At 42.3% G+C, this 13,723-nt stretch overlaps 1 protein-coding gene across 2 annotated transcripts in view; it reads left to right on the top strand.

Annotated features, from left to right (window-relative positions):
• Positions 1-8,242, top strand: part of ALG14 (ALG14 UDP-N-acetylglucosaminyltransferase subunit) — a 107,652-nt gene extending 99,410 nt beyond the window's left edge. Inside the window, exon 4 of one of the 2 annotated variants that reach the window (XM_003990347.5) lies at positions 7,313-8,242. In XM_003990347.5, the coding sequence (XP_003990396.1) occupies positions 7,313-7,543 (231 nt within the window). In that variant the 3' untranslated portion in view covers positions 7,544-8,242. The remainder of the gene's footprint in view (positions 1-7,312) is intronic. The other variant, XM_019837480.3, reaches the window with a different exon arrangement.
• Positions 8,243-13,723: the final 5,481 nt, after the last annotated feature.

The following is a 13,723-nucleotide window of genomic DNA, read 5'->3' as shown; positions in this document are numbered from 1 at the left end:
TGGAACTTTCAAGTTCCCCCCAAACCCCATCTCAGGGGAGGGAAGAAGCGCTGGAGGTTGAATCAGCCAATGGCCAGTGACTTAGTCATGACTATATAGTAAAGTCCCCATAAACACCCAAAAGGACTGGGTTCAGAGAACTGGGTTGGTGGACACTTGGAGATTGGGGACAGTGTCGTGCTATACCTCCCCCTTCCTCTGACTATTCACGTCCTTTAATAAATTGGTAAACATAAATGTTTCCCTGAGTTCTGTGAGCTGCTCTAGAAAATTAAAAGAACCTACCGAGGAAGTCATTCTAACTTCCAGGCTATAGCCTGTCAATCAGAAATACAGGTTTAATAGCCTGGGGCTTGTGACTGATGTCTGAAGTAGGGAGTGAGGAGCATTCTCCTAGGACTGGTCCTTAAACTTGTGAATGCTGGTACTATCCCCAGATAACGTCAAAATTGAGTTGCATTCTCAGTCATGCTGCTGATATCCGAGAATTGCTTGGTACTGTGTGTAGGGACACCATCCACACTCCTCCCCCCTACACACACACACACACACACACACACACACACACTTTGGAATTGGGTCTGGGAACCTTAAAAGAAGAACTCTCAGAATTACTGAGAAAGCCAGTGAGGTTGGACTAGAAAACATGGAGGGACAAGATGGGAGCAGAACAGTTAGGGCCATGGCCAAAATTCCATGGCCACAGACCTGGTTTGGGAAGACACTTCTGCCAGTACTACTGGAGAGTGAACACTGTACCTGCCACTGCGAGTACTGGACAGGAGTCTCTTCAATGGCACCTTTGTCACAGAAACCGTTTCTTCTCCAGAGTTGCTTTTCTACACCCCTGGCTTTTGGTCAGATCTAGACAGAAACATCTGGCCAAGTCACTGGCCCGTCCACGAGCTGCTGAGGGGACCTAGAAAGGAGTCTCACTTAGGCCATGAGAGCTGGGCTCTGCTTGCTGCCACAGTTCATAGGGTAAGAAATTGTTCAAACAGATTCTAGGCAGGAACAAAACCCAAAACACCACATGGCCCATTCCCAATTCATGACAGTTGTTTTAATAAACTTTCTGCAACTTCCTTAAGTCCTTGAAGCTGTTTCTTCTAACCTCTCCCTCAGCAAGAACTCTGGAACGTAGTTCAATCCAAAATTAAAACATTAGGGGTCACAGATATCTATACAAAGACATCAAACAGCATGATTTAGAACAGAAAGAAAAGGAGTCAATCTAAATTTCTAACAGGGAAGAGTTAATTGAATTATGAGCTAGCCATAGAATTAAATATAGGCAGTCATTAAAAATCATGGAATTTTAAAGACTTTTTATAACACACAAAACTATAGCTAACCAGAATTCTACAATATTTATATATAAGCTCTCACAATTATGTATGTGCATATGTGATCCTATTTTCTAGTAAAATATAAATGTTTATATAAAGACATTCACTGAAAGAGAATACACCCAAATTTAACAGATTGATGAGATTGGAAAGGTTACTTTTTTTCTTTATGCTTTTCGTGGTTTACACAATGAGCTGAAAATTATTATCATTTAAAAGAAAATCCACTGGGAGCAAACTTCCAGTGGCATCATTCTTATCCTTTGTCGTGTTCTCAAAAAATACAATTTTTCCCAAACCAACCTCAAAAATACTCAGAATTCTAACTCTTTTCTCCTGGTGTTGAAAGAACTCACTCTTTTCTGTAGAGTAAGTTCCTCCCTCACCACCAGTTCCACTGATCTTTATGTTCACATATAGATCATTCATTCCATTCTATAAACCTTTTCCCCAGCCTGCTTCATTCACCCAGCTCCTACTGGAGCTCTCTTCCCCTTTGGGCTCACTCTTCTCCTGCCCTGTATTTTAGCCCAAAGATTCACTGGAATAGCTATCCCTGAGGTTTCCATTACTCTTCTCTTGGCCAAATCTGATGATCTTTATCTTTGTAGCTTTCTTGGCTATAAGAAACTTTGATTCGTTATCTTTGACACACTTTGGGTCATAGGCTAAGTCAGGTGACCTTGTGGGTTTCTTATTTTTCTAAAATAAGAAGATGCGCTCTTAAGCACTTTATCTGACTTTGCTTCCTGTTAAGCCTATATCTATGACGTTTTTCTCCCTGTGTCTCTGGACTATTCCTCCACCTCAGTGTTTGCTCCCTCCCGCATCTTCCCCATTTACCTGTCTACAAAGTGAAACCAGTATCCTAATAAACAGGACTGTTGATTTTGAAACCTGTGACCTCCACAGAGACTACCTGCTTAAGCCAGCTCAGCTTTGACAGTGGCCTCTAGTTCTCCAGCTTTATCCATGACCCTGGAAGCTCTGCAGAACCTTCCCTGCAGCTCTGTCCCTGCCGTTCACGAGCTGTCTCCAGCCTCCACCTCCACCAGCAAGAAGCTGTTTGAAAGCCTAGCTTTCAGGCAGGTACCTTAGAGTCAGACTCTGCTTTTCTGCCCATTCCCTGCACTTGCAGCCCTAGTTGGGCTCCCCATCTGGCTTTTAATCTCTCCTTCACGTGCTGCCTGTTGGATTGCTCTCAGCTTCATGGTCTCTTACCTTCAAAACAATCCAGACCCCAAAGGTCTTGGCCCACATTGTGTGTATGGAGTTCCCACTAGGCCAGAAGTTGAGTTCAGACTCCCCAAATTAACTACATTTCTTCATACATGCCAGTGTTACGTTTCAGCCAACAGGACTTGGGCCTGTGGTGACCCACATCTACAGAGCAAGAATCCTTTTGTAACCATTGATCCTTGATCCAGCTCATCTACCCTCATGACTTTATATTAGCCCTGACCTCTTTCTGTTTTCTTGACCTATAACTTGTATTATCCTTAGTACATCTCTTGGATTTTCTGCTCTCAGAGAAAGTTTATTTATTGGCTCGTTAATTCATCTAGCAGGCACATATTGAACACTTAACAGTTGGCACTACAACTAGTCAGAGGCTAGTCAGGGAGTTAGACAAAATCAAGGGCTACGTCAATTAGTACACTTTTTATTACTAGTGACAGAAGTCCTGATTCATGCTGTCTTAAGTAAAAATGGAATGTATTCCCTCACATACCTGGCAAGTCTAGAGATAGATCTGGTTTCCTTCAGGCACAGCTGGATTCATGGATCATAAATGCTACCTTTGGGACCTGGCCTGTCTTCATCTCTCAGTTCTGCTCTGTTCTGCTTTGTGATGGCTTCATTCTCAGGGTAGCAAGAGAAGTGTTAACAGTGCCAGGCCTACATCCTCCAAGGTTTTCGTATAGCAGAAAAGTCACTGCTCTCTCAGCAGCCCCAACAAATGTCCCGCTCCATCTTGTGGTTTCTCACTGGACTAGGTGCTCTTCCCGGAACAAGTGACTTTTGTCAGGGGAATTCGATGCCAGGACTGGTCAGACTGGAGTCATATGTCCTCTCCTTATAGTTGGTTATGGAGTCTACCCAAGCACTTAAGTTGAGAGAGAGAGAGAAATACAGTACGATGGTTCCCTGAAGAAAGGGCAAGTGGATGTGGGATGATTTTCTAAAAAGCTGTCAGTTACAGATGAATGGATAAAGAAGGTGTGGTTTATATATACAATGGAATACTACTTGGCAATGAGAAAGAATGAAATCTGGCCATTTGCAGCACCGTGATGGAACTGGAGGGTATTATGCTAAGTGAAATAAGTCAAGCAGAGAAAGACAGATACCATATGTTTTCACTCATATGTAGAACCTGAGAAACTTAACAGAAGACAATGGGGGAGGGGAAGGGGGGAAAAAAGTTACAGAGAGAGAAGGAGGCAAACCTTAAGAGACTCTTAAATACTGAGAACAAACTGAGGGTTGATGGGAGATGGGGGAGAGGGGAAAGTGGGTGATGGGCATTGAGGAGGGCACCTGTTGGGATGAGCACTGAGTGTTGTATGGAAACCAACTTGACAATAAATTATATTTAATATAAAAAAAGCTGTCAGTTACAGCCTTTATGTTTATGGTAAGTGTGTATGATAGAGTTACAAATGGAGTTGAGTGTAGCAAATGGAGCATTCCACTCTATATACAATGGGCAAAGGATTCCCCCCTCCTTTACCCCTTCACTCCTTCCTTTGAGCAAAATTTAGTGAGTGCCTTTTGTTGTTCCAGGTGTAGAACATAGATGGTCCTAGAAGTTGCCCATAAGGAGCTTACAAAGTAGAAAGGAGGAAAGACAATAAAAGCAATGCCCCCATATTTCTTGAGAATGTCCATTTTAAGAAATAGAAATATGAAGAGTATTTCTGTGTTTTTTTAAAAAGACAAGATCAACCATTATATTGTTTAACATCTTTTTTACTTAAAATTCTGTTTTGTTCAATGCTTGGAATAAGTCTTTCTGATATGCTTCGTTAAACAGTGGAAATTCCACAGTCCACGATTTTTTAATTGTCTCGCCTAGGCTTCTGTAAAATGCAGGGTCAAAACCTGTGCTTAATTAAAAGTAGCTTTCCTTCGCCAAAGTTTTCCTCAAGATGCATTTGCCATTTAAAAAAAATTTTTTTTAATGTTTATTTATTTCTGAGACAGAGAGACAGAGCATGAGTGGGGGAGGGGCAGAGAGAGAGGGAGACACAGAATCCGAAGTAGGCTCCAGGCTCCGAGCTGTCAGCACAGAGCCTGATGCGGGGCTCAAACTCACAGACCGCAAGTTCATGACCTGAGCTGAAGTCGGACACTTAACCAACTGAGCCACCCAGGCGCCCCATGCCATTTTTTTTTTTTAAATACTTGATTTATGGTTTTGTGGTTTTATCGTATCGAGGACTTTGATAGTAAGGTGCCTCAAAATAGAAATAAAGGACAGAGATAAACAAATGAATACCTTTAATTTCCACTTTTAGCTTAACAGTCTCTATTTCTGATCTGTAGCAGGTTGTTAATGCATCTCCCACCAATGGCCAGTCATTTCCCTGCCTGTATACAGACATTTCCATCAGAACATTCACAGTTTGTATGTTCAGGTAGTGAAATGAACACACATGGATATGTACATTTGTTTCAAAGGCAATGAACATGAAAATATTTTTGTGACATTGAAGACCCAACAAGCAATCTATACATTATTTTTTAGCTGTAAGTTTTATTTTGTTCAGTCCCATGGAAAAAAAGATTGAGAAATGCAACACAAATAAGCCAAGGATCAGGGAATACATTAATGCAGTGATTCTCAACTAGAGACATTTGGCAATGCCTGGAGACATTCTTAATTGTCTTGCCTACTGGAATCTTGTGGGTAGAGGCCAGGGGTGCTGTTAAACATCCTACAATGTGCAGGACAGGCCACCACAATGAAAAATTATCCTGTCCAAAATGTCAGTAATGCCACTGTTGAGAAACCTTGCATCAATAGGATTTTTAGAATTCTGAACTCTGAAAGGATTCAGAACAATCTTGTAATTTAGGCATAAGACAAAACTAGAGGCGAATTAGAGTCATAGAATTAGAAGAATCCTGGAGCTGACAGGGAAAGTCATTGAGTCCACTCTCCCTGTACATATGGTAACCGAGTCCCAGGTAAAAAGTGACTGAAGCAATAGACGTCCTCCACTCCTCAACATGCGATCAGGCAACTTGCCAAATGTCTCTGTGCCTCAGTTTCCTATTCTGCAAAAAGGGACAATAAAACTTGCCTCAAATGATTGCTGTGAGGAGTAATTAAAATAATGTGTGTGGACTGTTTAGTACAGTACCTGGCCACAGTGAATTGTTGATAAAGAGTGGCAGTGAGAGCCTAGGTGGTGATTCTCGTTACTGTCCCAACAGTAAAGAGACAGTAATTGAACCCTGTTCAGTTCAACACTGTTGAACAGGGTTGTACCCTGTTCCCGACTCTCAGTCCCATGTTCTTCCTATTACAGTGTCTTCAGGGTCTGTGAAGAAAAAGTTATAAGGGCAACTCAATAGGGATCAAAGAAGATTGGTCTGGAGAGCAGCTTAGTAGCTGGTGATTCAAGAAAAACTAAACAAAAACTCTTCATAAAGACAGGGGGTAGGTAGGTAGCCACTTTAAGGAAGGCATAAAAAAGATTGGTTCCCACCTGAAACAGGCTACCTTCTCTCTTCCCAAAGTCCTGTGGATGGTGTGTCAGGTGGGCTTGCCTCCAGGAAGGGCGGAGCCTAGATCAGATAACTTATCAAACCCTGAGAGCCCTGACCGAGTCTTACAGCCCTGGCAGAATGTCCGTCCAGTCCATATTCTATCGGGACAGTCTCTGAAATGCCGAGATGGTCAGACAATATATCTGGAGACCCTTTCAACTCTAAGATTCTCTGATGTCTGATAAGTTTTGTGGACTATGTGCTGGAAAGATCATGTGACATTGTAGATAATGCCCAGCAGGCACGTGTAGACAGCCACAAATCTCCTATTTTATGATTTGTGGAGTAAAAAAAAAATGCTTTATTAGGCTTTGCTAAGTAAATACGGGCACATGATTACAATGTTGTGCAAAACAATTTTTCTCAGAAAATAATAATAAATTATCTTACCGACAATTCCATGAAATAGGCTTCCTCTCATTTTCTTAAAAGTCTTCTAAAAAGTCTTTGCAGTTGCTCTAGGAGTTGGATTTCTGTTTCTCTTGTTACTTTTGCCAAATAACAATTGTTATTTCTAAATTGTTTTTAACCGGTGGCTTTTTATAAAAATTAGCAAAATTCAAAAGCATCAAAATCTCTGGACCACAAACACAGATTAAATTCTCGTGGGGAGAAAAAAAACCTCATTCATTTAGTAGCCTTCTCTCAAATATCCCATTTGTTGGCCTGGACTCCTAAAATGATTATATATACCCCACAAAAATACCCTACATAGTCATTTAAAGACATTTTCTTCTACATCTTACATGTCAATGCTCCAACCGTTATAAAGATTATTTTAGAAAATCAACAAGAACAAGTTGGTACATGAGAAAATAGTGACTCATAGCCGACTTTATCTGTCTTCTGTGTATTTGTGTGACCCGCAAGCAATTGGAGAAGCGCAACACAACACAGTGGATCCTGGCTGAGCATCAGGCACTGTGCTAGACACCCTGTGGTAGCAGAGAAGTTAAGTTGTTTGCCTCGAGCCACACAGCTGGTAAGCAGGAGAGCCAGCACGGAGCCCTGTCTACTCCTATGTGCATGGGGTTTGCTGCACACTAGATCGTGACAAGGAATAATTCAAGGCTTAGAATAATAAAAAGTCTCCTCTAAGATGTGACTGTTTTTAACTTTAAATGCCTCATTTAGATTAGTATTCTGTATGTTAATTTGACCTTCAACTTTTTTTTTTTTTTAAGGTGTTGTGTAATGGACCAGGAACATGTGTTCCTGTCTGCATATCTGCCCTTCTCCTTGGGATACTAGGAATAAAGAAAGTGATCATTGTCTATGTTGAAAGCATCTGCCGAGTAGAACATTTATCCCTGTCCGGAAAGATTCTGTTTCACCTCTCCGATTACTTCATTGTTCAGTGGCCGGCTCTTAAGGAGAAGTATCCCAAGTCGGTGTACCTCGGGCGAATTGTCTGACAAATGACAACTTTCTTCTCTAGAATTTTGCAGTCAAACATATTTATCATAATTGGGGGAGAGAAAAACTACATGTTTATTATAAAGGTTTCTGAAGGTCCTGAGAATTATTGGTGGTGAGGAGTAAAAAATGTGTAACTCAGTAAAGAAACTGAGGGTGCTCTTATAAAACAAACGTTTATAAATCATTAAGTATTTATGCTTCTGTGCACCAAATTTCTTTTCTTTTCTGTCACTACCTGCAAGTTATCTGCTGACTTGACTTAGTAATATTTTTCCTACAACTAAATATAGAATTAGTATGATTAGTAACATTTCCTGTTCTGCAGCTCTTTGTTTTGTTTTGTTTTGTTTACAATATTCTGCATTGTAGCAGAGAAAGATATTTCTTAGTTTTTGTTCAGATACAACAGGCTTTATTTCCTGTATGGAAGCAGTAAAGTCCCTAGTGAATCCTTTCAGTATAAAGGAAGCAGTTATATTAAATGGGCTTCATGACAATTTGCACTCCACAGGCTTCCAGAACCGTGAGCATACACCAGTACCTTTTTTTATTCTTTGGTTTTGCTTTGTGAGTAGTTGCCCTGAATCCAGAATATCTTTTGAAATGTCTTGTTTAATTGTTAAAATAAATTAAAAGGTGACTACTGTCATAGTAATAAAAACATGATTCTATGTTTCAGGAATCCAAACTCAAAACATTTTTTTCCTTTGTATTTTGTATTTGTTTATGTTAAGTTTATTTATCTATTTAGAATGTGTGTGCAAGCACATGAGTAGGGAAGGGGCGGGGTGGGGGTAGAGAATGAGAGAATCCAAAGCAAGCTCTACACCGTCATCCCAGAGCCCAATAACGGTTTTGAACTCATGAACTGTGAGATCATGACCAGAGCCGAAATGAAGAGTCGGACACTAAACTGAACCACCCAACCCCTGAAACTCAAAAACATTTTTACAAATGTTCAAGTGGAGGGGTGCCTGGGTGGCTCAGTCGGTTAAGCATCCGACTTCGGCTCAGGTCATGATCTCGCGGTTCATGAGTTTGAGCCCCGCATCGGGCTCTGTGCTGACAGCTCAGAGCCTGGAGCCTGCTTCGGATTCTGTGTCTCCCTCTCTCTCTGCTCCTCCCCCACTTGTGCTCTGTCTCTATCAAAAATAAATAAATGTAAAAAAAAAAAAATTTTTTTTAAATGTTCAATTGGGACCTCCTGGGTGGCTCATTTAGTTAAGCGTCTGACTCTTGATCTCCGCTCAGGTCTTGATTTCAGGGTTGTGAGTTCAAGCCCCACATTGGGCTACATGCTGGGCATAGAGCCTACTTAAAAAAAAAAAAATGCTTTAGTAAACTCACATTGTCATGGCTGTAACCGTCCTAGCATTTTGGGATGTTTAGGCTTGGCAGAGTACATTTAAAACAATTTTTTTTGTTTAACATTTATTTATTATTGAGAGACACAGAGCATGAGCAGGGGAGGGGTCGAGAGATGGAGAGACACAGAATCTGAAGCAGGCTCCAGGCTCTGAGCTGTTGCAGAGCCCGACGTGGGGCTCAAACTCACAAACCGCAAATCCATGACCTGAGCTGAAGTCGGACGCTTAACCGACTAAGCCACCCAGGCACCCCTTGGCAGAGTGTAGTTTTACTAAGCATTTAGGTAAGTTCTTGCTGGCCAGGTATTCTTCTAAGCCCTTGTCAAATATTAACTCATTTAATCCTAATAACAACTCAATGAGGTAGGGACTATTACTATCCCCCTTTTACAGGTGACTTGTCTAAAATCACATGACCAGAGGGGCGCCTGGGTGGCTCTGTCGGTTGGGTGTCCGACTTCGGCTCAGGTCATGATCTCGCGGTCCGTGAGTTCGAGCCCTGTGTCAGGCTCTGTGCTGACAGCTCAGAGCCTGGAGCCTGTTTCAGATTCTGTGTCTCCCTCTCTCTGACCCTCCCCCGTTCATGCTCTGTCTCTCTCTGTCTCAAAAATGAATAAACGTTAAAAAAAATAAAATAAAATAAAATAAAGTAAAATCACATGACCAGATTCAAGCCTAGGGCAGCCTAGCTTGAGAGCAAAGCCAGTTTCATGGGCATGTGGCCTGTGCAGCCACATAGGGACCCACACTCAGGAGGGCCCTGCACTTGGGTTAGTACTCTGCTGTCACTCTCAAATGCATATGGGACAAAGGACCCATGTTTTGTTTTGCACTGGACACCACCAGTTATTTAGTTGGTCCTGCTTGAGAATCTGTGACAACACACAGCGCAGAGCCTGGCCTGGTGGCTCCTCAGCGAACAGACATTCCATTCCCCCTTCTCCAAGCTCTCGCCTTTAACAAGGCAACAGACAGTGAGAAGAGCTCTTGTAGTGTTCGAGTTTTTATTTTTCCCTTTTAAATCTGCTTAATAAGGATGATGTAAACCTAATACGGAAATTAATGAAGAGATCGACTGTCAGTGAAAATAGGCATGAGTACCTGAGATGCCGTGAAATTAAAATGCTGAGGCTGATCCAGCCTTTGTTGTTCTCTCGGAACATCTCTGGCTAAAGTAGGAGCGTCTGTCGTCAGGACATTTTCCTAGGTGTTTGGCTGAGAAAACTCTCAGAATAAGGATGGTATTTTGCCACAGGTCAGCCTAGTGGTAGTTCATTGTGTGCCTTGGCTTTAATCATCAAATCTCAGGTGCTGTCCCTGCTTCCATTGATGGAAAGGCCTAGAATGTCAGATGAAATAAGCCTCTACTTTTCTAGACAGAAAGTGATCTTTTTAGGGATAATAGCATGTATATTTCTTCACCTTTGAATTTTTTTTCTGCACTTTGTTTAAGTGGCCCTAGGTAAATAAGTGAAATTGGACCGTTTTCAGGTCACTTAATGCCTGTCAGTGTGCCAGTGCAGCTTCCCCCGGGTCCCCACAGGTAATCCTGCTGCAGAGAATCCCGTCAGGCCATGGAGAGTTGTAGAAAAGATACCATAATTTTTTCCAGCAATGTATGTCCCAGATGTTTTGCAGAGCCTTAACCTAGACCGTGGTTAGCCTGGAATGTCAGAGAAAGAATCTCGTGTGTGTGTTATCACTAAAAATTTAGGAAAATCTTCCTGGGTTCTGACTACTGTGGACACATTCGGAGTGAGGTTGGCTCGGCTCCAGATTATTTGATAAACGAGTACATGGTCTGGTGTGTGTTGTGTTGGTGTTATGGCTAACTCAGGTCCTCAAGGTCACGTTTGCAAAGGGGCCTGGTTTGAGATGATAGTGGGGGCACAGCTTCCTTGCTGTGTCTTTCTGTGACATTAAAAAACAGTGCTATAGTCTCGACTCAAACTGAGGATCAGGACCTAGCTTGTCTTTTCTGATTTCTCTTGAAACACTCTGGAATGTACCTCTTACTGGAAGAGACTGTTCATGAAAAATTAATTGCATCAGTCTTTAAATGAGAGGCAAGGAAACCACACATCCTGCCCACACCTACTTCCCTGGAAGATTTTTATCTACAGTTCAGTTGTCCTAAAGGGTCTCAGCAGTTTGCCAGGGCAGAAAGTCTGACTGTTTCAAATAGGACATCCAAAAGTCATCACAGGAAGCTTTAGCCAGGAACTTAGAGTGCTGTGAAACCGTGTCAACAAGAGGAATGTTGTGCCATTTTAGACTGAAGAGCAAGACTGCTAGGAAGGAGATGACCCTCGCTTTCCCTCATAAAAGCAACTTAAAACATGGTGTTTATTTGGCCTTCCAAAGATAGATTCAAACTGGGAAATGTACTACCCCCTTACTGTGCAGTTCCTTAGATTGAATCAGTGCTTTATTTCTTCTGAAAAGCCCCATCTCACCAAAAGGAGTTTGACAGCAATGTATTAAGCCTCTTTTATCCACAATAAGAACATCTTTGTGAGTGTTAAAGAATACTGTCCTCGTCCATACAGTTCAGTATTTGGGGCCAGGTGGAGTTGCTTCCCCGTGATTTTCAGCTCTGTCCAGCAGTGAGCAGACACCGAGATTTTCTTGTCTGCCCTGAACTTTCTTCTGTTCAGCCTGTCACTCTAGCACTCTAAAGACAAATTATCTACACTTAGTTCTTGCTGCCAACTCACTTTATTTTTTTTAACGTTTATTTATTTTGAGAGAGAGAGTGTGTGTGTGTGCATGTGGGAGTATGAGCAGGGGAGGGGCAGAGAGAGGGAGAGAGAGAATCCCAAGCAGATTCTGCACTGTGTGCAGAGCCCGAGGTGGGGCTCAATCTCATGGGATGACCTGAGCCAGAACCAACTGAGCCACCCAGGTGCCCCTTGCTGCCAGCTCACTTTCAACGTGGATTAGATATAGCGCTCCCTTTTCCCTCCAGAGTGGTTAACAGATCCTAGCCTCCGCCCTACCTCTCAAGCAACAAACTTTGGAATCGTTTTTGTTTTCTACTCTCTTTCCTTAATCTATATGTAACTGGTTGCCCTTCCCCCCGCCCGCCGCTTTCTATTAATGTCCCCAGAATTTTCCCTTGTCTTTCTGTCCTCTTGGCTCCTTGTCATCTGAATTCACCTATTTAATCTGCCTTTGGACTAGTTCACATCCACCCTTTCCTCTTCAGTCCCATGGTCACAACCTAAGCCAACTCTTCAACATAAATTCCTCATTTTATTAGCACATTTGTTGAGGAACTGAGGCATACAGAGATTAAGTATCTTATCCAAGATTTTATAACTAGAAAGTTGCAGAGCTGGGATTTGAACCAAGGCACTCTAGCTCCAGCCAGACTTACCTTAACAGCGAGGTTAGGTTTAAAAAAAAAAAAAATTGCTAGGAGTGCCTGGGTGGCTCAGTCAGTTAAGCCATCTGACTCTTGATTTCAACTCAGGTCATGATTTCACAGAAGGTTTGTGAGTTTGAGTCCTGCATCACGCTCTGCACTGAGAGTGTGGAGCCCACCTGGGTTTCTCTCTCTCTCTCTCTCTCTCTCTCTCTCTCTCTCTCTCTGCCCCTCCCCCACTCACACCCACATGCCCTCTCAAAATAAATAAACTTAATAATAAAAAGGCTAGAAAGGAAAGGAATAGGGTGCTGTGATGGAGGAGAAGGTATTGGGTGCTCTAGCAAGGGATATCAGGGAAGGCCTCTCTAAGAGGCACATTTTAGCTGAGATCTGAAGGATACGCCTTGAATACTTGTCCTCCTTCCACTTCCCCTCCCAACTTACTCCCCACAAACTTTTCCCCACCTCCCACAGCCTTGTTTTAGCAACTTGTTCTCTAAACACCTCTGTGACATAGCCACCCATACCGAAGATTAGCCCTAAGCTACATACCATCATATTGCAATACCTTGTACTTAGAAACGTGCTCCACTCTTGGTCACACCTGCCACAGTTTTGGACAAAATGTAGGCATTGACCAAACATAAATTCTCATACCTACAGACTTGGTGTAGACCTACTTAGTACAGCTCTTCTAGACCAGTATTCTCAAACTTTTTGGTCTCAGGACATCATTACACCCTTGAAAACTATTAAAGACCCCAACAAACTTTTGTTTATGGGGGATATATTTGTCACCATTTACTGCATTAGAAATTAAGACAGGGAAACTTTTTAAACACAAGAATACACAAGGACACATTCTGTTAGCCGTCAGAGCAATGATATCCTCACACATCATGTAGCATCTAGAAAACTAAAATCAGGAGAGAATGAGCAGGAAAAAGGAAAATGACATCTTTGTATTATTATGAAAATAGTTTTGACCTCCCAGGCCCCTGAAAAGGTCTTGAGGACCCCCTGGGGGTCTCTGGGCTACATTTTAAGAACGGTTGCTCTACACAATGGCATATCAATAACTTCCATCTCCTCTACCAGCCTTTAGTCAATGATCCATCTCTGTTACTAGTTTTTTTTTTTAAGTATTTTTTTTAATGTTTATTTTTTTTTTTTTAATTTTTTTTTTTTCAACGTTTATTTATTTTTGGGACAGAGAGAGACAGAGCATGAACGGGGGAGGGGCAGAGAGAGAGGGAGACACAGAATCGGAAACAGGCTCCAGGCTCTGAGCCATCAGCCCAGAGCCCGACGCGGGGCTGGAACTCACGGACCGCGAGATCGTGACCTGGCTGAAGTCGGACGCTTAACTGACTGCGCCACCCAGGTGCCCCTAATGTTTATTATTTTGAGAGAGAGACAGAATGCAAGCGGGGGAGGGA

This window comes from Felis catus, chromosome C1 (genome assembly GCF_018350175.1).
Source record: "Felis catus isolate Fca126 chromosome C1, F.catus_Fca126_mat1.0, whole genome shotgun sequence".
Taxonomy (NCBI): Eukaryota; Metazoa; Chordata; class Mammalia; order Carnivora; family Felidae; genus Felis; species Felis catus.
This window is presented reverse-complemented; position numbering and strand designations above follow the sequence as displayed.